We start from the raw sequence: 22,472 nt of genomic DNA, 5'->3' as shown, positions 1-22,472 counted from the left end.
TGTTTCGTGTGGGCGAGTCTGCCTGGTCGAGGGGACTAGGCAGAATGGAGAGACCCATGGCCATGTCCTGACTGTAAGGTCAGCTGAGAGAAAGGAAAAATAGACCCAAAGTCAGGCAAGCAAGTCAGACAGTCAGAGGAAGCAGCCCCAAGCCTATAGAATGAGGGATTTATATTGGGGAGAGGAGTTTGAGGGAGTTCTTTGGTATGGCCGCATCCTGGGGTTGGTTTTTTTTCTTTTTTTTTGAGACAGTCTTGCTCTGTCGCCCAGGCTGGAGTGCAGTGGCGTGATCTCGGCTCACTGCAAGCTCCGCCTCCCGGGTTCACACCATTCTCCTGCCTCAGACTCCTGAGTAGCTGGGACTACAGGCGCCTGCCACCATACCCAGCTAATTTTTTGTATTTTTAGTAGAGACGGGGTTTCATCATGTTAGCCAGGATGGTCTTGATCTCCTGACCTCGTGATCCACCTGCCTCAGCCTCCCAAAGTGCTGGGATTACAGGTGTGAGCCACCGCGCCCGGCCATCCCAGGGTTGTTTGCTGGTTAATTTTGCCACATATCACCTTGTGATGTTTACGGTAGCAACTAGATGAAGAGCAGGAACTTACAGAAGGGTGTAGGTAAAGTTTGTTTATGCTTCCCAGGACCTCCTGCTGTGAGGTCTGGATGGTTTGTAATTGGGGTGTTTGCTTATCACAGCGAGGTCTGACAGATGAAGTCTGCTGGCTTTACCGTGGCGCCTAGATAAAGGCTTAGAAATGTAAAGAGGCTTGAGGGAAGGGTGGACCGCACGGAGAAGGGTTGCAGAGCTTTAGGGGGAGGGGTGGGCAGCACCAAGAAGCTTTTTTGGGGCAGTTTGTCCCTAACATTCCAGCCCTTTAATAGGTAATAGAAGAGGGGCACCGTTGGCGTCTGGCCGCTTCTTGCTGGGAAGGGGCGACGGTTATGGGGGAAGGCCGGACAGTAGGGACTGCCGTTCTTGGAGCCATTGGTATTCTTGGAGCGCATCATATCTTGTATTGTATTGAAGGCTCCAATACGGTCCTGTAAAAACTGAGTGAGAAGGCGTAGGAGACAAGGGCTGAATGCTAGAAAAAGAAGAATGGTTATGGCTGGGCCTAGGAGGGGCATTAGCCATGGAAACCAGGTACTAAAGGACCAGGTGGGCCACGCTGGCCATCGGGGGACATTTTCTTTAATTTTTGTGCTCGGTCCTTTAGTGTTTTTACAGAATTTTGTACTAAGCCAGATTGGTTACGATAAAAGCAACACTGTTCATCTAGAAAGAGGCAGAGTCCTCCCTTTTTGGCTGTGAGTAGGTCTACACCTCTGTGATTTTGAAGAACCACTGCTGCTAAAGAATCTGTTTGTGATTGGAGAGTTGTAATGGATTTGGCTATCTCTTCCAAGCTATCTGTGAGGTCTTTGGAGAGGGATTGGTAATAGGAAACAGAGGTGGTTAATCCCACAGTCTCAGTTCCAACTCCTGTAGTTATTCTGGGGACTGCTAATAGAGGTATGAGTTGTATAGCACGGCGGTGTCGGATGGGGGTATTAATTGGGATTGGTAGGGGTTGGTCTCCTGGGGAAACGTTGATTTTTGGACTGAGGAAAACCAGGGTGCAGGTGCCTGTCCAGTTAGAGGGGAGGCAAATATAAGTTGAGGTACTGCACTGGAAAAGTATGCCTTGGCTTGGTAGACAGAACTGGTTGTGTATGCTAAAAAGATGTACTGTTTTGTTGTCCTCATGCATCCATACTCCTAGGGCCCCGGCTAGAGCTGCTGCTGTGAGTGGTTGTAAAGGGTGTTTGCTTTAGGCTGGGGGCTGTGGGTTCTTTTTTCCCAGCGTAAGAGGAAGCGTTTTGTGTCCACTAAGATCCATGTGGGAGTGTTGCTGAATGTCGGGATAAGGACACAGTCGCGGGTGGCGGGTGCAGGGATGGTGCATGGAGAGGGGAGCTAAGGGAAGAGGGATAAATGGGAGGTGTCGGCCGTTGCAGTACTCTGAGTTTTTGTTAAGAAGGTGGGAGGTGTCAAGGGCTAGGGGGCTAGAGAAACGAAGCCTGTCTATATTGTTGGTGGCTTTGAGAGTAGTCTGTTCGGTGGAGGGTTTGAGTTGTGCGGTGTAAGTTGCACAGTTTGGAATTTAGGTGGCTGAGGGGAATGCCTGAGGGTAGATGTCGTTGGTGCAAAGTGGTGCTGGATAGGATAAGATTCTGTGGGTTGTTATGGTTCCTACTCATATGCATTTATCACAGCTGCGGTAGGGGGCTAGGTTGCGTAAGTAGGGATGTAAGGTTGTAACAGCCGGACCAAACTCACTAGCTAACTGGGGGGAGATTTTTGTTAATGCCTGTATGTCGAGTTTGAGGGGCTGTTAATGAGGATTTCAGGATGGTAGCTTTCTTGGGTGGAAGTCCAGTTATAGGCTGAGGCAGGGATTGCATTGTATGTTGTGGAGAGGAGGGATACGCAGAGTCAGCAGTCTCTTGCCAGAGAGGAATTGGAGTTTTTTAGTAAGGAGTGTGTGAGATTAAGTGTTCTGTATAGGTGTTCAGGGGTTGTAGGTATTGGTTGGACTGAAAGAAGGGTTGGGGTATTGATTACGAGACGGGTTAGAAAGGCAGATAGTGAGCAGAAAAATAAATAGTTCGGTTTCACCCAGAGTAAAGCCATAGAGAGAGCCTTGGAAGAAAAGGTCGGTTATCCACTTGAAAAAGGCCTCCAGGGTGTTGTTCCATGGGTGGAACCAGGAAATATCTTGTGAGAGGACGTGAAGGAAGAGAGTGAAGTGGCAGGATAGACAAAAGCAGGGCATCTAGGGAGGATGTGGGAATGTTTGATAGTGATTGTGATTCCTGCTATAAGGGTAACGATTAGGCAGAAGGCTAAAGTGAGGGAGACTTTTTGGCTGGTATTCCAATTGGAAGGAGTTACACTATATAATCCCACTGCAAACAATAGGGTAAGTATTATAATGCCTGCAATTAGGGTATAATAGAGTGTTTCCATTAAAGGAGGCTAGTTGTAATAGAACTTTAAACCTGTTTGAGATGGATGGATTTACTGATGTGAAGTTTCTTCTGGGATGGATGTGAGACGGAGTCAGGCAAGGAGTGTGCTGGAATAACAGTTAGAAGTTGGTGAGGTGCTGGTTGGTGGATCGGAGGTGGGAGCTCTCTTTAACCTGGAAAGGTGATACTAGGGGGTATGTCCTGAGAGTTTGGCTGCAGTAGGGGTTGTAAGTGTCACGCATGTCCATGTGAAGAGACCACCAAACAGGCTTTGTGTGAACAACAAGGCTATTTATTTCACCGGGGTGCAGGTGGGCTGAGTCCGAAAAGAGGCATCGAAGGGAGATAGGGGTGGGGCCGTTTTAGAGGATTTGGGTAGATAGTGGAAAATGACAGTCAAAGGGGTTTGTTCTCTGGCGGGCAGGGGTGGCAGGGGAGGTCACAAGGTGCTCAGTGAGGAAGCTTCTGAGCCAGGAGAAGGAATTTCACAAGGTAATATCATCAGTTAAGGCAGGGACCGGCCATTTTCACTTCTTTTGTGATTCTTCACTTGCTTCAGGCCATCTGGATGTATACGTGCCGGCTTGGGCTTAGAGGCCTGACATTCCTGTCTTCTTATATTAATAAGAAAAATAACATAAAATAGTATTGAAGTGTTGGGGCAGTGAAAATTTTGGGGGGGTGGTATGGAGAGATAATGGGCGATGTTTCTCAGGGCTGCTTCAAGTGGGATTAGGGGTGGCATGGGAACCTGGAGTGGGAGAGATTCAGCTGAAAGAAGATTTCGGGGTAAGGGGCGATATTGTGGGGTTCTTAGAAGGAGCATTTGTCATATAGAATGATTGGTGATGGCCTGGATGTGGTTTTGTATGAATTGAGAGCTAAATGGAAGACACAAGGTCCGAATAAGAGAAGGAGAAAAACAGGTATTAAAGGACTAAGAATTGGGAGGACCCAGGACATCCAATTAGAGAGTGCCCAAGGGGGTTCAGCATAATTACTTGCTTGGTTGGTGAGTTTTTGGGCTCTATCCTTGACAGAGTCCTCCTTTTTAAGTTGGAGGCTGAGCTTGGTGAGATGTTTTTAAAAGATCATTAGTCCGTTCCGTTCTACCTTTCCTGAAGACTAAGGACAGTAAGGGGTATGAAGGTTCCACTGAATACCAAGAGCCTGAGAAACTGCTTGGGTGATTTGACTAATAAAGCCCAGTCCGTTATCGGACTGTATAGAGGTGGGAAGGCCAAACCGAGGAATTATGTCTGACAGAAGGGAAGAAATGACCGTGGTGGCCTTCTCAGACCCTGTGGGAAAGGCCTCTACCCATCCAGTGAAAGTGTCTATCTAGACCGAGAGGTATTTTAGTTTCCTGACTCGGGGCCTGTGAGTAAAGTCAATTTGCCAGTCCTGGGCAGGGGCCAATCCCCGAGCTTGATGTGTAGGGAAGGGAGGGGGCCTGAATAATCCCTGAGGAGTAGTAGAATAGCAGGTGGAACACTGAGAACTGATTTCCTTGAGGATAGATTTCCACGATGGAAAGGAAATGAAAGGTTTTAAGAGGCAGACTAGCAGCTTGTAACCTGCATGGAAGAGGTTATGAAATGACGACAGAATAGAATGGGTCTGTGAGGCTGGAAGGAGATATGTTCCTTGGTCCAAGAACTATTTGCCTTGTGTGGGAAGAGATTGATAGGTGGAAGTTTCAGTGGCAGAGTAGGTGGGAGTGACCGATGAGGAGGAGAAAAACTGCCATGAGGGATAGAAGTTGGAACACTAGCTGCTGCTTTAGCTACCTTATCAGCATAAGTGTTGACCTGAGCAGTGGGATCTGACGCCTTTTGATGGCCCTTGCAGTGAATGACTCCAGTTTCCTTTGGAAGTAAAGTGGCCTTGAGAAGAGTTTTTATTAAGGAGGCATTAATGATGGAGGACTCTTGTGTAGTGAGGAAACCTCTTTCAGCCCATATAACAGCATGGTGGGGCAGAATATGGAAGGCACATTTAGAGTCAGTATAAATATTGACGCATAATTCCTTAGCAAGAGTGAGGGCTGGAGTTAAAGCAATGAGTTCGGCTTGCTGAGAGGTAGTGGAGTGGGGCAGAGCAGTAGCCTCAATGATAGATGTGGAAGATACTATAGCATAGCCTGCCTTTGCTGGTGAGTGGGGATTAGGCCTGGTGGAACTGCCATGGATAAACCAAGTGTGATCAGGGTAAGGAACAGGAAAGAAGGAAATATGGGGAAATGGAGTGAATGTCAGGTGGATCAAAGAGATACAGTCATGGGGGTCAGGTATGGTATCTGGAATAATGTGGGAGGATGGATTGAAGTCTGGCCCAGGAACAATGGTAATTGTGGGAGACTCAACAAAGAGTGAGTACAGCTGAAGGAGCCAGGGAGCAGAAAGTATATGCATCAGGTGTGAGGAAGAAAATAGATTTTGGAAGTTATGAGGGCTGTAGAGAGTGAGTTGAGCATAGTTTGTGATTTTGAGGGCCTCTAAAAGTATTAGGGTGACGGCAGCTGCCACACGGAGACATGATGGCCAGCCTAAAACGGTGAGGTCAAGTTGTTTGGACAAAAAGGATACAGGGCGCGGTCCCAGCTCTTGTGTAAGAATTTTGACTGCACAGCCCTGCACTTCGGCTCTGTGTAATGAAAAAGGGTTGGGATGCGTTAGGGAGAGCTAGTGTGGGAACAGCTTCCAGGCTGTTTTTAAGGAACGGAAAGAGGAATGGGGAAAGGATTTAGGATCTATGTGGTCAGCTAGGTTTTCTTCTGTGAGTTTATATAATGGTTTTGTTAGGATGGCAAAACCAGGTATTTAAAGGTGAAAGTATTTAACCATGCCCAGGAAGGAAAGGAGTTGTTGTTTTGTAGAAGGGTTGGGGTTTGGGAGATTAGCCGGACACAATTAGCAGGGAGGGCATGTGTGTTTTCATGAAGAATTATGCCGAGATAGGTAATGGATGAGGAAGAAATTTGGGTTTGACTGAAGTATTGGGGGCTGTCCATGAAGCCTTGCGGCAGTACAGCCCAGTAATTTGCTGAGCCTGATGGGTGTCAGGGTCAGTCCAAGTGAAAGCGAAGAGTGGCTGGGATGAAGGGTGCAAAGGAATAGTAAAGAAAGCATGTTTGAGATCCAGAACAGAATAATGGGTTGTGGAGGGGTTGTTGAGGGAGGTATTGAGGATAGGAGAGTATATGGGTTTGGCACTACAGGGTGGATAGCCAAAACAATTTGGTTGATAAGGTGCAGATCCTGAACTAACTTGTAAGACTTGTCCGGTTTTTGGACAGGTAAAATGGGGGAATTGTAAGCAGAGTTTATAGGCTTTAAAAGGCCATGCTGTAGCAGGCGAGTGATAACAGGCTTTAATCCTTTTAAAGTGTGCTGTGGGATGGGATACTGGCGTTGAGCGGGTAAGGGTGATGAGGTTTTAACGGGATGGTGAGGGGTGTGTGGTCAGTTGCCAGGGAGGGAGTAGAGGTGTCCCATACTTGTAGATTAAGGTGGGGAGATACGAGGGGAAGATGCGAAGGAGGCTTTGAACTGGGGAAAAGGGCAGCAATGAGGTGTGGCTATAGTCTAGGAATAGTCAGGGAAGCAGATAATTTAGTTAAAATGTCTCGACCTAGTAAGGGGGCTGGGCAGGTGAGGATAACTAAAAAGGAGTGCATAAAAGAATGTTGTCCAAGTTGGCACCAGAGTTGGGGAGTTTTAAAAGGTTTAGAAGCCTGGCCGTCAATACCCACAATTGTGGAGGCAAGGGAAAAGAAGGTAATGTGGAGTGGGTAACCTCCGTATTGATTAAGAAGGGGATGGACTTACCCTCCACTGTAAGAGTTAGCCAAAGCATCTGTGATGGTCCAGGAGGCTTCCGAGGCAATTGGGCAGCGTTAGTCTTCAGCCGCTAAAGCCGAGAAGATCTGAGAAGGAGTCAGTCAGAGAGCCTTGGGCCAGAGTTCCAGGGACTCTGGGAGTGGCTGCTGGGCGAGTTGGACAGTCCGATTTCCAGTGAGGTCTCGCACAGATGGGACATGGTTTAGGAGGAATTCTGGGCTGTGGGCATTTCTTGGCCCAGTGGCCAGATTTCTGGCGCTTGAAGTAAGATCCTTGGGGAGGCAGTTCTGGAGGAAGGCCTGGCTGCTGCGGTTCAGGCATTTGGAAGTTCTTGTGTCCTGGAGATGTGGCTGGGGTTTGTCTCACAGTGGAGGCAAGGAATTGAAATTCAGAAATTCATTGCTACTTGGCTGCCTCTACTCTATTATTGTACACCTTGAAGGCGAGGTTAATTAAGTCCTGTTGTGGGATTTGAGGGCCGGAATCTAATTTTTGGAGCTTTTTCTAATGTCAGGAGCAGATTGGGTAATAAAATGCCCATTGAGAATAAGATGGCCTTCTGGCCCCTCTGGGTCTAGGGCGGTAAAGCGTCTAAGGGTTGTTGCCAAATGGGCCATGAACTGGGTTGAGTTTTTATATTTGATGAAAAAGAGCCTAAACACTAACTGATTTGGGAGAGGTCAGATAAAGAAAAAGGAGCATTAACCTTGGCTAAGCCTTCGGCTCCAGCCACCTCCTTAAGAGGAAATTGTTGGGCAGGTGCAGGAGGGCTAGTCTCCCCACGTGAAACTGTAAGCTGGACCCTGTGTGAGGAGGGGAGGTGATTAAAGGATTATAGGGTGGGGGGAGCAGAGGCTGAGGAAGAATTGAGACCTGGCTCGGCCAGGCGAGGAGTAGCCTGGGGAGGAAGGGAGAGGTCAGATGGGTCTGTAGAAAAGGAGGATTCAAAGGACTCAGAGCTTGGAGTGGAGACTGAAGGAATAGACAGGAGAGAAGAAAGATTTGGGATGAGTCGCATTGGGAGCAGAGACTAGGGAGGGACCGATGTGTAAAAGAATGCCTGGACCTCAGACCATTTGCCCATTTTTCGACAAAAATCATCCAGGTCTTGTAAAATGGAGAAATCAAAAGTGCCATTTTCTGGCTGTTTAGAACCATTATCGAGTTTGTACTGGGGTCAAGTGGTGTTGGAGAAGAAAATAAGACACTTAGGTTTTAGGTCAGGCAAGAGTTGAAGAGGTTTTAAGTTTTTGAGAATACAGCCTAAGGAAGAAGAAGGGAGAATGGAGGGTGGAAGATTGCCCATAGTGAAGCAGGCAAGCCCAGAGAAAAGAGAGGGTAGAGACATGGAGAAGGAGGGTGGGGAGCAGCCAAAGCAGGTGTCCCTGCAGTTGACTTGGGTAGAGACATGGAGAAGGAGGGTGGTGAGCAGCCAAAGCAGGCGTCCCCACAGTTGACTTGCCACCAAGGGAATGTGGGTGAATGACCAAGGTGATCAGACACCAATGGAGTGTGGGTGAATAATCAGGCAGGCGTCCCCGCAGTGATTAAACACCAAGAGAAGACTGTCTTCCCAAGTCTGTGACTGGCGCTGGAGTTTTCAGTCCACGGATAAAATGTGTCTCCTTCGTCTCTACTAGAGAGGAAAAAGAACTGGAATTGAAAGAACAGGGAGACTGAAGGGTAGCAAGAGAGGCTGGAGAAGAGAGTGAAAAGACCACTTACCTGATTTGAAATTGGTGAGATGTTCCTTGGGCTGGTTGGTCTGAGGACCCGAGGTTGTAGGTGGATCTCCTCACGGAGTGAGGGCAAGGACAGGGGACTGGTCTCCCGAAGGAGTCCTCCTGTCTCGGGTTTCGGCACCAAATGTCACATGTGTCCCTGTGAAGAGACCACCAAACGGGCTTTGTGTGAGCAACAAGGCTGTTTATTTCACCTCGGTGCAGGCGGGCTGAGTCCGAAAAGAGAGTCAGCAAAGGGAGATAGGAGTGGGGTCGTTTTAGAGGATTTGGGTAGGTAGAGGAAAATTACAGTCAAAGGGGGTTGTTCTGTGGCGGGCAGGGGCAAGGGGGTCACAAGGTGCTCAGTGTGGAAGCTTCTGAGCCAGGAGAAGGAATTTCATAAGGTAATGTCATCAGTTAAGGCAGGGCCAGCCATTTTCACTTCTTTTGTGATTCTTCACTTGCTTCGGGCCATCTGGATGTGTACGTGCAGGCTTGGGCTCAGAGGCCTGACAGTAAGGATGACCTGGAAAGGGCCTTCCCATTTTGGTTTAAGGCTGGTTGGGTTAAGGGTTCTTTTTTGTTTGATTTTTGTTTTTTGTTTTGAGACAGAGTCCTTCCCTGTCGCCAGGCTGGAGTGCAGGGCACAGTCTCAGCTCACTGCAACCTTTGCCTCCCAGGTTCAAGTGATTCTCCTGCCTTAGCCTCCCGAGTAGCTGGGACTACAGGTGCCTGCCACCATGCCCGGCTAATTTTTGTATTTTTAGTAGAGAAGGGGTTTCACCATGTTGGCCAGGATGGTCTCAATCTCTTGACCTTGTGATTCACCCAACTCGGCCTCCCATTGTACTGGGATTACAGGCGTGAGCCACCTCGCCCAGCCGGGTTAAGGGTTTTTAGAAAAACATGTTCTCCTGGTAGGAGGGTCTGGTCAGTGAGGCCTTTATGTGGTGTTGGGAGGGCCTGGTCTGCCTGTTTGCAGAGGAGATGGCAGATGGGGGAGAGTGCTGGGAGGTATTTTCCTAATTGAGAATCAGAAAGAGGCCTGTTTTGTAAGAGGAAAGGGCATCCATACATTAATTCAAATGGGCTGAGGAAGGAGGGTGCCTTTGGGCTGGCTCTGATGCTGGCTAGAGCTATGGGTAGGAGGCAAGTCCAGGGCCTCTGGACTTCTAGAGTGAGTTTGATCAACTGAGTTTTAAGGACTCCATTTGCCCTGTCGACTTTTCCTGATGGTTGGGGTCAATATGGGATATGGAGGTGCCACTGGGTGCCGAGGGACCGGGAGAGCTGTTGGGTGATTTGGGAAATGAAGTCAGGGCCATTGTCTGATTGATTGGAGCGAGGGAGACCAAAGCTAGGGATGATTTCTCTTGTAGGTATCTGGGAGACTACTGCGGCTTTTTCTGAAGAGGTAGGAAATGCCTCCACCCACCCAGAGAAGATGTCTATGAGAGTGAGAAGGAGTCTTGTATTTTTGACTGGAGGCATGTGGGTGAAGTCTATTTGCCAGTCTTCCCCTGGGAGTGTTCCTCTTAGCTGGTGTGTAGGAATAGATGGGGAATGGAGGGCTCCTTGAGAGGAGGTGACAGAGCATATATGACAGTTTGAAGTTATACTTTTTAGTGAGGTAAATAGGTGAGGGGAGAAGAAATATGGGCGGAGGAGGAGATACAGGGGACATGCACCAATATGGAAGGATTGGTGGAGAGATGTCAGGATTTTGTTGGTTTGGCCCTGGGGAAGGTCTAGCTTCTGGTCCTTATCTATCCAGTCCCCCTGGAGGAAGGCTCCTTGTTGTAGCAGTGAGGCTTTTTCAGTGGGGGAGTATTGAGGTTGGACTGCAGGGGTAATGAGGAGGAGGGAGGCAGGAGCGGAAGAAAGGGAGGCTTCTTTTGCTGCCCCATCGGTCTTTCTGTTGCCTCTTGAGATTTTATCTGTTCCTGTTTGATGTCCCCGACAGTGTATAACTCCTGCCTCAGTTGGGAGATGTGCGGCCTGAAGGAGTTGGTAAATAAGGGGGCGGTTAGTGATACGGTCACTTTGGCAGTAAGGAATCCCCTCTCTTGCCAGATGGTGGCGTGGGAATGAAGAATGTGATATGCATCTTTGGAGTCTGTGTAAGTGTTGACTCATTTGCCTTTGGAAAGGGTTAGGGCTCTGGTGAGAGCTATGAGTTCTGCTTTTTGAGAGGAGGTTCCTGGAGGTAGGGGCTTAGCTTCAATTACTTGGTTCAAGGGAAACAACTGCATACCCAGCAATTTTGGGGGAGCCAGTGGGCCCGGAAGAGGAGCCATCTATAAATAGCTGGTCATCGTGGTTGGTAAGAGGCTTGGAGGAAATGTTAGGAGAGTGCGGCTGCAGGTGATCTAGGACATCAGCGCAAGAGTGAGTAGGAGGGGAAGAAGATACAGGGAGTAAGGATGCTGGGTTGCAGGGAGCACTTTTGGCAAGACTGAATTCGGGAGTTTTGATAAAGAGGGCATGGGGTAATTGAATCCGGGAAGGAGGGAGCCTAATGCTCAGGAGGAGAGGAGATGGTGTAGATTATGAGGACTGTAGATGGTGGTATTTTGACTGAATGTTAGTTTCCTGCTTAGAGCTTAAAGTGGCTGCTGCTGCTAGTATTCCAAGACAGGTTGGCCATCCTCTGACTGTGTTGTCTAACTGTTTAGAGAGGTAGGCTACAGGAGCAAAGGAAGGAGGGTCTCCTTTCTGTTGCCCTGAGACACCGAGGGCTATTCCTCAGCTTTCAGCAGTATAGAGTGTGAGAGCTTGGGAGATACCAGGTAAGGACAGAGCTGGTGCAGTGACAAGAGCGGTTTGAAGTTTGCAGAAGTTGGGGAGTATGTTATGCGAGGGATTTAGAGGCTCATTGAGAGGGCCTTTGGCTTCTTCACAGAGCGGGTGAGCTAGGAGGGCAAAGTTGGGAATCCATATTCTAAAAAAGCCCGCTAGTTCTAGGAAGGAGAGAACTTTGCTTTTGGAGGAGGGCGGGGGCAGATTATCTATTAGTGCTGCTAGGGCAAGGGTCATAGCCCAGGTCCCAGGGGAAAGTTGAACTCCTAGGTAAGTTACTATGGAGGTGGAAAGTTGAGCTTTGGAGGGGGAGACTGTATACCCTTTGGTGGTGAGAAAGTTTAAGAGAGTGACTGTGTGGGTTTGAGAGTCTTCTAGAGAGGGGCTGCAAAGGAGAAGATTGTTCACATATTGAAGGAGACGGCTAGGGGAAAGGTTTAAGGAGGTGAGATCTCGAGCTAAAGCTTGTCCTAAGAAATGAGGGCTATCTCTGAAGACTTGAGGGAGGACAGTCCAGGTTAGTTGTGACTGGAGGGTGTCAAGGTCGGTCCAGGTGAAAGCAAAGAGGTTTTGGGAATCAGGGTGCAGGGGAATAGTAAAAAAGGCATCTTTTAGGTCCATAGCAGTGTAGCAGGTGGTGTTGGAGGGAATGAGACAGAGAAGTGTATAGGGGTTAGGGACTATGGGATGAATAGGAAGGACAGCCTGATTGATGGCTCGGAGGTCTTGCGGGAGTCGGTATGAGCCATCTGATTTTTTAACCGGGAGGATGGGGGTGTTATATGAAGAACGTGTTGGCCTAAGAAGACGGCGTGAACAGAGCTTGTTTGTGATGGGCCGTAAGCCTTTTTGGTGGGTTAGGGAGATGGGGTTTTTGGGGATGCTGGGAAATTTAGAGAGGTCTTTTAACTGGATTTTGATGGGGTCATGGTGAGCAGCTAGGGAAGGGGTGGTGGTGTCCCACCCTATTGGGTTTACAAGAGAGGTGGGAAGTGGGTGCTGGAGGGAGGGGTCAGGGGCTGGACTCGCAGAGAGGAGTAGGAGGGACTCCGGTTGAGGGAGAGAGAAATAGGTGATAGAAGCTTTGAATTTGGCCAAAATTTGAATTTGAATTTGGCTTTGAATTTGGCCTAGGATGGGGGTAGGGCAATGAGGCATGATAAGGAAAGAGTGCGAGAAAACAGTATCAAACAGAGAGCAAGTAAGGGGTCTGGTGGCGCGTGGACCCAAGATGAGTCCATCAGCCGCCACGACTGAGACCTGAGAGGGATGAGTGGGTCCTGAAAATTCAGGCATAGCTGAGTAGGTGGCCCCGCTTATGGATTAAAAAAGAGATCGGCTTACCTGCTACTCACAGAGTTGCCCTGGGCTCCAATGCAGTGATGGCAGATGGGGCGGGGGCTCTGGGCCCGGTCAGTCTTCAGCGGCTAGGCCGAGGAGCTGCGGGAATGCAAGCGATTCTTCACTTTTTGTCTTGTTAAAGGGGCGGTGGCTCTGAGGAGCAGGCTTGTCTGTCCGTTTGTTGAGAGGACAGTCGGACTTCCAGTGGCCCGTCTGCAGGCACACTGGACAAGGACTCTTTGGCACTCGAGGGTTAGGATATGCCCACGCCCGGTGGCCTTCTTTGCCACACTTAAAACAAGGCCCGGAGGGTTGCTGCTATCGGGTCTTTTGTGCCCTTGGGTAATATGGCTGGGTTGATGGATAGCCGCTGCTAGAAGCTGGTATTTAGCACGATCTCTTTGGGCTTTATCTAATTTATTTTCCTCATCCTTGTTATTAAAGACTTTGAAAGCCAGATTAAGGAGGTCTCGTTGTGGGGTCTGAGGGGCATCTTCAGCCTTTTTAAGTTTGCGCCAGATGTCGGGGGCAGATTGGGAAATAAAATGGGTGTTAAGAACAATAGTTCCTTCCCGGGAGGCGGGATCGACGCGCGTGTAGTTTTGGAGAGTGTCTATAAGGCGAGAAAGGAATTGGGCAGGGTTTTCGTTGGCCTTTTGGGAGATTCCTTTGAGTTTTTCGAAATTTACAGCCTTATGGGCAGTTTTGTTAAGGCCTGCAGTGAGGCAAGTAACCATATGATTACAGGAGGCCTGGCCGGGGCCTGTGGGTTGATACGCCCAGGTACGCTCTTCTCCGGGAACTGCAGCGGCCCCTACTGGCCTAGTAGGATCTTGCCGATGGAGGTCATCGGCCTGGGCCTGGGCTGCAAGCCACACTCTTTCCTTTTCTTCCGGAAGGAGGGTAGAAAACAAAATAATATAGAGATCATGCCAAGTAAGTTCATAAGACTGGGTGAGATATTTAAATTCTTTGATATAAGTGTCGGGATCGGAGAAGGACCTGAGACGTTTCTCAATTTGGGAGACATTGGAGAGGGAAAAGGGGACGTGGACACGGACCATCCCTTCGGCCCATGCCACTTCCCGGAGAAGAAGCAAGGGAGCAGACTGTTGGGTGTGTTGGGCTCGAGAACGAGTAAGGGGTGGAGATGGGGAGGACTCAGACTCGGAGGCGGAGTGGTTGGAGAGAAGGGGAGAGAGAGGTAGAGCCGGAGCGGAGGCATACGGTGGGGGGTCATGCTATTCCGGTGGAGGATTAGGATGTTGTCGAGGAGGGGAGAAATCGGCGGGATCAAAGAAGGAGAAGTCGTCCGCTGGGGCTATTGGGATGAGGGGAGCAGGAGGCGAGTCGGGTTTGGAGCAGGCGAGGAGAATTTGAAAAGTACAGCAGGACTGGCAGAGGGAGGGACGACTACGGATAGTAAAGAAAGCCTGAACATGAGGAATCTCAGACCACTACCCACTGCGGTGGCAAAAGTTGTCTAAGTCTCTGAGCACGTCGGAATCGAAAGTGCCATTTTCAGGCCATTGGGAGCCATGGTCTAATTTGTATTGAGGCCATGTGGTGTTACAGTAAAAGATAAGCCTTTTAGGGCAGATTTCTGAACGGAGGCCAAGAGTATACAGATTGTGTAGGAGGCACCCAAGGGGGGTAGTTTTAGGAGGAATAGACTGAGAGGCTCCCATAGTGAATGGAAGGGAGAGGGGTAGAGGAAGAAGAGACTGCCGGTGATGTCCCCTTTCCCGCGGAACTTGTCAGGAATAGAGGAGGTAACCGCCGTGTCAGGCGTCCTTGAAACGGAGGAACCAGAGGCCTGGAGGCTGGAGGAAGCCCTTGGCCCAGCGCTGGGTCTTTTGGAAACGGAGAGATGGACGGTCAAGAGTTCCAGGGAATGGCAACAGTCTCTTTTTACTCACCCTGGCAGAGGCTTTGATGGTGGATGAAGTCACCAGCAATGGGAGAGTCTAGGAGATTCTCTGGGTCTTCGGCAGGTTCGGGGAAGGGGAGATTGGCCAGGAGAGCAGTGATAGGGGAGGGAGGGAGAGAGAGAGAAAGAGAGAGAGAGAGAGAGATTGATAGTGAGCGAGTCCTGGCCAGAGTCTATCCCCCTTCCCGGGTTTCGGCACCAGAATGTTAGGTCAGCCCAGAGAAAGGAAAAATTGACCCAAAGTCAGGCAAGCAAGTTTTTATTAACCTGCCACCAGCTGCTTAACAGTCAGAGGAAGCAGCCCCAAGCTTACAGATTGAGGGGTTTATATTGGGGAGGGGAGTTTGAGGGAGTTCTTCGGTATAGTCACATCCCGGGGTTGTTTGCTGGTTAATTTTGCCACATATCACCTTGTGATGTTTATGGTAGCAGCTAGATGAACAGCAGGAATTTACAGAAGGGTGTAGGTAAAGTTTGTTTATGCTTCCCACGATCCCCCCTTGTGCGGTCCAGATGGTCTGTAATTGGTGAAGTCTGCTGGCTCCGCCCTAACACTGACCACAGTGCCCCTTGTGCCCTTCCAGTCTGCAGCCCCTCTTTCCTGGAGTAAATGAACTGGACCAAATCTCAAAAATCCACGATGTTATCGGCACACCTGCTCAGAAGACCCTCACCAAGTTCAAACAGTAAGTATTGTGCTCTGAGAGTGGACATGGACTCACTCCCCTGCTAGGACCTGCGGCAGGGCAAGCCCCTCCCTGTGCGTCCCTCAAACCCCTCTCAGGAGCTCCTTCGGCCGACAACAGGGCTTCAAGTTCACTTGAGGGCCAGTGAGTGGCTGCTCAGACAGAGCCCAGCACTTTTAAGGGTCTCCAAGGTGAGCTCTTCCTTGAGCATCACAGAAAGATTTGTCACAGGCTTTCTGAGGGCCGGGGAGTCAGGCTTTGTTCCCTGAGTAATTTAAACAGGACTTAGAAGCCTTTGGGTGGAAACGTTCCGCAAGCACAGAGCATAGGTGGTGAGGGCTTTCTGCAGCCCTCCACAGCCCTGCTGGCAGGACCAACGCCTGGAAGAGGTGTTCCCGGACTCTTAGGGTCATTCTGATGAAGCTGAGGCTGGGGAGTTGGGACTTCCCAGGGAGGGCCTGTGGGCTGAGGGGGCGAATAGCACCCAGCAGCCCCCACAACCCAGGGAGGGAGAAGGTGGCAACAATTTTGGACTCTTCTTTTTTTGTTAAACTTTTATTTCATCTTCTCATGTGGGAAGGTGATATTAATCTTTTATAGGAAAGGTAGTTTTCTTACATTTATAGCATAACAGATCCCCCCCTTTATAATAGACTATTTTTTAATAGATTTTTTTAAGAGCAGTTTTAGGTTTCCATAGAGCCCTGTCCCCATGTGCACACAGCCTCCGCTGTCGTCAGCACCCGCCTCGAGTGGTGTGTTTGTTATGGTCGATGAACCGTGGATATCTCATTACTACACAGAGCCCATCATTTACATCAGGGGTCCCTCTTGGTGGTGCACGTTCTGTGGGCTGGGACAGGTGTAGACTCTGCAGTCATAAACCGTTCCCCACCACACAGAGCCCTTAGTTGTGATGGTGGACCGCCGGTGCGCTCAGTGACGGCATGACCATTTATTATCATTGGGCTTTTAATACAGGTCGAGAGCTATGAATTTTGATTTTCCTTTTAAAAAGGGATCAGGAATACCTCTACTGACAACCAATTTGTCCCCACAATGCCTCTCCCTCTTGCACGCAATGGTGGCCTACGATCCCGATGAGAGAATCGCCGCCCACCAGGCCCTGCAGCACCCCTACTTCCAAGAACAGAGGTAGGCACTCTCGTGGGTTCGGTGGGGCAGATGCAGGACCTGGCAAATGAGACCCATGGGCACATGGTGGGGCAAGGGACTGCCCTCTGGAGGGTCCCTGGTTCTTGGGAATCGCGCTCTCTATCCTGAAGAGTGGTCAGGGCCTCTTGGGGCCCACACCTTGCTGCATTCTGGTGCATCCTCCCCAAAATGAGGATGTTAGCAGCTCCATGGCAGGAGAAAGAGGGGCTGGCTGTCCACTTTGCGGTTGACGCCAAGGCTACGGGTAGTAAGCCTTCTAGAAGAGCCTGGTGTGCGGCCCTTGTAAATGGTGTGAACAGGATGCATTCTGAGATGTTAGAGCACTTTGAATGTCACCTGGCACTGGAAGTACCTGCTGAATGTGAATCTAAGACATGTCTACCCTGAGGTCATCTAATTCCGTACCTCTGGACACTCCTGTTTGCGTAACTGTGGAGGTGACAGTTTGATCTGAAACTGCGAGTCCCTGGGTAGGCAGTGCTTCTGGTTCGTGGAGCCAGCTCTGTTCCTGGCCCAGAGACTGTCAGGCTGAGACAGAAAAGAAAAAAAAAAAAGTCTCCTGATTACAGCTCAGGCGGAAAAGAAGAGCTAGTGACAACTCACACAGTAGACAAATTGGAGACAAGCCAATAGGCCGTGTGCTCCACGGGCTCTCAGTGGAGCTGCTCCGTTCTCTTCTCCTTCCCCGTAGGAAAACAGAGAAGCGGGCTCTGGGCAGCCACAGAAAAGCTGTCTTTCCGGAGCACCCTGTGGCACCGGAACCACTCAGTAACAGCTGCCAGATTTCCAAGGAGGGCAGAAAGCAGGTACTAAGCGAAATCGGAGCCAGAGACTGCCTAGCTCAGCCAGGACTGGATGCCCTCAGGTGGCCTGTGTCTCTCTGAGGAGGACGCCACCTGTGGAGGCTGTGGCATACCACATTGTCAGTCAAGGCCTGAACAGCATGCGAGTTGATGGCTCCATGTGTTGGGACATCAGGGACCCCAGTTCTATTTGCTCAAGCCCTTTCTGCCCCAGTAGCTAAGAATTGATGACGAATATCCCATGTGAGCAGGCCCAGAGAGGGGACGCTTGCATCAACTTTTGTGTCTGTCCTGATGACCACGTGCAGGTGCCAGGTTCTATGCCAAAGCACCGTGCAGACATTGCCCCTCAGAACGGCCCTGGAGGGAGGCGCCAAGAAGATGCAATGCTGGCCCAAGTCACCCACCCAGCCAGTGACAGGCCCCAAGTCCTAGGCCCGAGTCACCCACCCAGCCAGTGACAGGCCTTAAGTCCTAGGCCCAAGTCACCCACCCAGCCAGTGACAGGTCTCAAGTCGCTGTCTCTGCCTGGCCCCAGATGAGCACTTCGTCCCATCAGCAGAGGTTGTACACATTTTGGGTTGAGAAATGCCAGCTTCACTCCTCAGTGCCTTCACCTTCCCACCTACCGTGTGGCATCCTAGCCTGGTGCAGTCCTGTGTCACCTGCTGGCAGGGTCGCACCAGTCTCCCAGTTCTGGGCTGGCACCCCAACAGTGTGACAGCGTGCCTTTCCATCATTCATCTGTTTGGTCGTCTGTACGTCACTCGCTCCTCCCAGCCTTTACCGAGTGCTCCCTGACCGCTTGGGAGCTGGGAACCCAGAGCTGCAGTCAGGCTGCTCTCCAGAAAGCCAGGCTCCTGTGTCCCGTTGGCCCCCGATTTGACAGCTCCACTTGAATGTCCAAAAGACAAACTTGCTGAAACTCCTCCTGATCTTTCCCCAAACGTGCTTTTTCCCTGTGGCTTCCCGTGGACTTCCCTCCGGCAGTGGCAACTTCGTCAACTGCCCAGGCCCCCCGTGGACCCTTCCTTCATCCCACAGGGGCTTCGCCTTCTTGCCTCCTACGTCCTCCTCACCTTGCCTAAGTCACCACAGGTGGCCTTCTCACTACTGTCCCTGCTCTGCCTCCGCTCCCTCCTGGACAGAGGGTCTGCTTCAAACCCTTGATGTCACTCCTGGCCGGCATTCACCCAAGTCCCCACCCTCAGTCACATCCGAGGTCAGCATGCTTTTCTCTAAGGGCCCGATAGGAAATATTTTAGGCCCCACGGCCGTGGGGTGTTCGTTACACTCCCCACTTTGCTGCGGTGTGAAAACAGCTGGAGGCAACACATGAACCACATGGAGGCTGCGTTACAGTAGAACTGGGGACACTAAAATTTGAATTTCACATAATTTTCACATGCCATGAAACTTTTTTTTTCAATCATTAAAAAATATAAAAACCGGGTGGATGCGGTGGGCCACACCTGTAAACCCAGTGCTTAGGGAGGCCAAGGTAGGGTCACTTGAGGCCAGGAGTTTGAGACCAGCCTGGGCAACGTAGGCAAGACCACTGCCCCACCACCCCATCTGTTTTAAAAATTAGCTGGGTGTGGTGTGTGCCTTTGGTCCCAGCTACTTGGGAGGCTGAGGCAGGAGGATCGCCTGAGCCTAGGAAGCTGAGGCTACAGTGAGCCAAGATTGCACCACTGCACTCCAGTCTGCGCTACAGAGCAACAAACACCGTGTCGCAAAAAACAAAACAAAAACAAAAAACCCCAAATGTAAAACCATCCTTAGCTCACAAGCCACCCAAAACCAGGCGACAGGCAGATCAGGGTGTGAGACCTTGGAGCTAGAGCAGGAGGCAGGAGGTGTGGGCACCACAGCCCGCGAGCCCTTTGCCGCCCGCACTGCTCAGCTCGCAGTTGGCATTCTTCAGGTTCCCCCTGAAGGTTTGGCCTCCCCTGTGGGACTCTAGTGAGCAGCCACTCCCTTGGGGTGTCTGGGACCTGGTGGATGTGTCCCAGTCACATCTCATGGTCAAGAAATTGTATTAGGCAAAAGCAATACAAAAGAGCCTCTTTCGTTTTTCCTAATTTCCATAAAGCAGAAAGCGTTTTATGTCCATCTGGCCTCTGTTCTGTTTCAAGAAACAGTCCCTAGAGCAAGAGGAGGACCATCCCAAGAGACAAGGACCAGCCTATGTCATGGAACTGCCCAAACTAAAGCTTTCGGGAGTGGTCAAACTGTCGTCTTACTCCAGCCCCACGCTGCAGTCCGTGCTTGGATCTGGAACAAATGGAAGAGTGCCGGTGCTGAGACCCTTGAAGTGCATCCCTGCGAGCAAGAAGGTAGCGCGGAACCAGCTTCTCTGACAGCGCTGCTCTTCGACCCAGCCCAGGCCGCCACTGAATTTTGTGTCTGTAATTTTTCTTTGACAGACAGATCCGCGGAAGGACCTTAAGCCTGCCCCGCAGCAGTGTCGCCTGCCCACCATAGTGCGGAAAGGCGGAAGATACTGAGCAGCACCGTCGTCTCGACTTCCGGAGGCAACACCAAACCCGATCGGGCCAGGCCTGAGCGATCTGCTTCTGAGACGCCACGGAGGGCTGGGGATGCGCCTGCGTCCGTTTCGCGCTGGCCGGGGCTCTGGGTGCTGCCCTGCGCCCTGCCGCACTCGCGGCCCGCGCAGCTGCCTAGGATGTTCTGGGCTAATATATTTGTAAAACCACCGCATTCTAGGGTTTTCTTTCATTTTCGTTAAGAATTTGGGGCAGGAAATATTTTGTAATTTTGTATATGAATCAAAACAAACGAGCAGGCATTTCTGTGATGCGTTGGGCGTGGTTGGAAGGTGGGTTCTGCGTGTCCCCTCCCAGCGCTGCTGGTCGGTCGTGGAGCGCCACCACGTCTTACCAGTGACGCAGCTGACACCCCTGACTTTTATTAAAGAATAAGCTGTCGTTACAGTATTGCATTTTAATATTTTCCGAGTCCAACATGTGTCCTTACCAGCCATTCCTTTATTTTAGCTTTTGTGGGCACACGAGGGGAATTGATTTTGTTGGGAAGACTTTGGCGTGGCTTAATTTTTTTTTGAGACGGCGTTTCGCTCATTGCCCAGGTTGGAGTGCAATGGCGCAATCTTGGCTCACTGCAACCTCCACCTCCCGGGTTCAAGGGATTCTCCCGCCTCAGCCTCTCAAGTAGCTGGGATTACGTGCATGCACCACCACGCCCGGCTGATTTTTTTGTATTTTTAGTAGAGACGGGGTTTCTCCATGTTGGTCAGGCTGGTCTCAAAACTACCGACTTAAGGTGATCCTCCCGCCTCGGCCTCCCAAAGTGCTGGGATTACAGGCATGAGCCACCGCGCCTGGCCTAGTGTGGCTTTTCATTTGAAGAACCATTCAGGAAGGAACACACACAAGTGTGTCCTCGGAGCCCTGTGTGCTCCTCAGTGACTAGCCTGGCGAGGTGGTGCGGGGCACAGGGCAGGCCTGAAGGGTCTCTTCTGAGCACAGGCTTCAAGGTGACCACGTTGTCATTTTAGCTCCTGGTGCCCAGCTGTCTCTGGGGAGTATGGAGCCCTGCCCCTGGCCTGCCAGTGGGTGCTTTGAGCTGTTTGCTGAGTGCCAACAATAAGTTGGGCACCTTGTGTCCTAGAAAGAGAAACCTGTTTCCCCTTGGGGATGGGATGAGAACATTGCAAAGGAACCGTGGCACTGGCCGGGCTGCTGGGCAAAAGAAAAGTCCTAGTAAGTCCTCTTGTTTATCTGGGAAAGTAACTTAGTAATTGGGTCTTCTTTTTTGTCATCTTCCCAAACTTATGAGATATTTTTGGAAAAAGCTAAATTTCCCAGGCTAGTGTTTAAGCCTCCTTGTTCCCCTGTTGAGACAAATCTGTGACTCCCTTCCTTAACATGCTCTCCAGTGGCCCTGGCCCCAGCCCCAGGCCACCTGACACGACAGCGGGGCCGCAGGAGATGGACCCCGGGCCACACGGAGGGAGGGCAGGCTGGAGGAGGAGGAAAGGGCCGGGAGTGTGGGGCAGCGAGTCCGTGGGCACAGGTGCCCGCTCTGCACCACATGGGGGCAAAGGAACCCCAGAAGGCAGATTCCAGCCCGGAAGTGAGGCTTGCCGTAATGTTCAGACCGGAAGTGAGGCTTGCCATAATGTTCAGCCCGGAAGTGAGGCTTGCCGTAATGTTCAGACCGGAAGTGAGGCTTGCCGTAATGTTCAGAGCAGGGTGCGGTGCAGGCTCTCCCTGGGCTCCTTTTAAACCCATTTGAGACCCTGGTGCAGCCTTGAGGGCTGCCCTTGCTGTAGGGGAGGTGTCTGAGCAGGGGGGTGGTGCCGTTCTGCCTCCACAGAGGGCCTGGGAGTCCCAGGGGAGTCAGACGCCAGGGCCGTGGGCAGAGCCCAGCAGCAGGGAGGGCTGGGGGACAGAAGGCTCGGAGATGGCTGTAGGGGGGTCGGCGCGCAGGTCACAAGAGAGGGACCTGTGGGTAGGGGAGTGGTAGCTAGGAGGGCCATGCCATGTCCCCCGGCCTGGCTTCAAGGTCAGGCATGTTAACGGATTGAGTGTGTACTTGGGAAACGTGTTACTCCCTTCACGTCTATAAAATATGAAGGGAAAGTCTACAGTTCTTCTGCAGGCCTTTTTGAGAAAGCAAATGTGGTCTGCAGATGCCGGTGCCCAGGACACCAGCTGCCCTGTCCTGACTGTCACCCTCCTCCTGGTGGGGGCAGCGGGGCTGGGGGCCCTCTGGAGGCAAGAAACAGTCCCTAAAGCAAGAGGAGGACCATCCCAAGGTACACCACTTCAGGCCCTCCTGGTTTTGTTAGACTCGGGCATAAACGCTCTGAAGCAGTGTCGAGCCCGGCACGCCAGGGCCCAGGGCAGCTGGGCCTCCACCCTGGTGGGGGCGGGCCTTGCGGGGAGAAGCAGTAAGCAGCCATCTCCATCCGGCACTCAGACGTGCACGCCCTTGTGTGACAGGCGGCAGCAGTGCGACCGTGACCTCCCGTCTCCTGCTCTGCTGTCCCCACACCTGCGGTGCAGCCAGCCTGCCACGAGGCAGCTAGAGTCCAGCTAGACCCACCCCTGGCACGGCCGACCTCTTCCTGGCTTCTTGTGGGCCTAATCCCCATGCATTCTCCAACGCT

The 22,472-nt window shown here is 51.1% G+C and overlaps 1 protein-coding gene across 11 annotated transcripts in view; it reads left to right on the top strand.

The window, feature by feature from the left end:
• MOK (MOK protein kinase) overlaps positions 1 to 22,472 on the top strand; it is an 81,652-nt gene that overhangs the window by 56,277 nt on the left and 2,903 nt on the right. For 8 of the 11 annotated variants that reach the window (XM_054448429.2, XM_054448433.2, XM_054448432.2 and 5 more), the window contains 5 exons: positions 15,234 to 15,335; positions 16,317 to 16,490; positions 17,203 to 17,317; positions 19,453 to 19,653; positions 19,744 to 22,409. In XM_054448429.2, the coding sequence (XP_054304404.2) occupies positions 15,234 to 15,335; positions 16,317 to 16,490; positions 17,203 to 17,317; positions 19,453 to 19,653; positions 19,744 to 19,824 (673 nt within the window). In that variant the 3' untranslated portion in view covers positions 19,825 to 22,409. Of the gene's footprint in view, positions 1 to 15,233; positions 15,336 to 16,316; positions 16,491 to 17,202; positions 17,318 to 19,412; positions 19,654 to 19,743; positions 22,410 to 22,472 lie in introns of those variants that run through there. The other 3 variants (XM_054448431.2, XM_063651236.1, XR_008493653.2) reach the window with 3 other exon arrangements.

This window comes from Pongo pygmaeus, chromosome 15 (genome assembly GCF_028885625.2).
Source record: "Pongo pygmaeus isolate AG05252 chromosome 15, NHGRI_mPonPyg2-v2.0_pri, whole genome shotgun sequence".
Classification (NCBI taxonomy): domain Eukaryota; kingdom Metazoa; phylum Chordata; class Mammalia; order Primates; family Hominidae; genus Pongo; species Pongo pygmaeus.
Note: the sequence above shows the minus strand (reverse complement) of the source record. Positions and strands in the feature narration are given on the sequence as shown.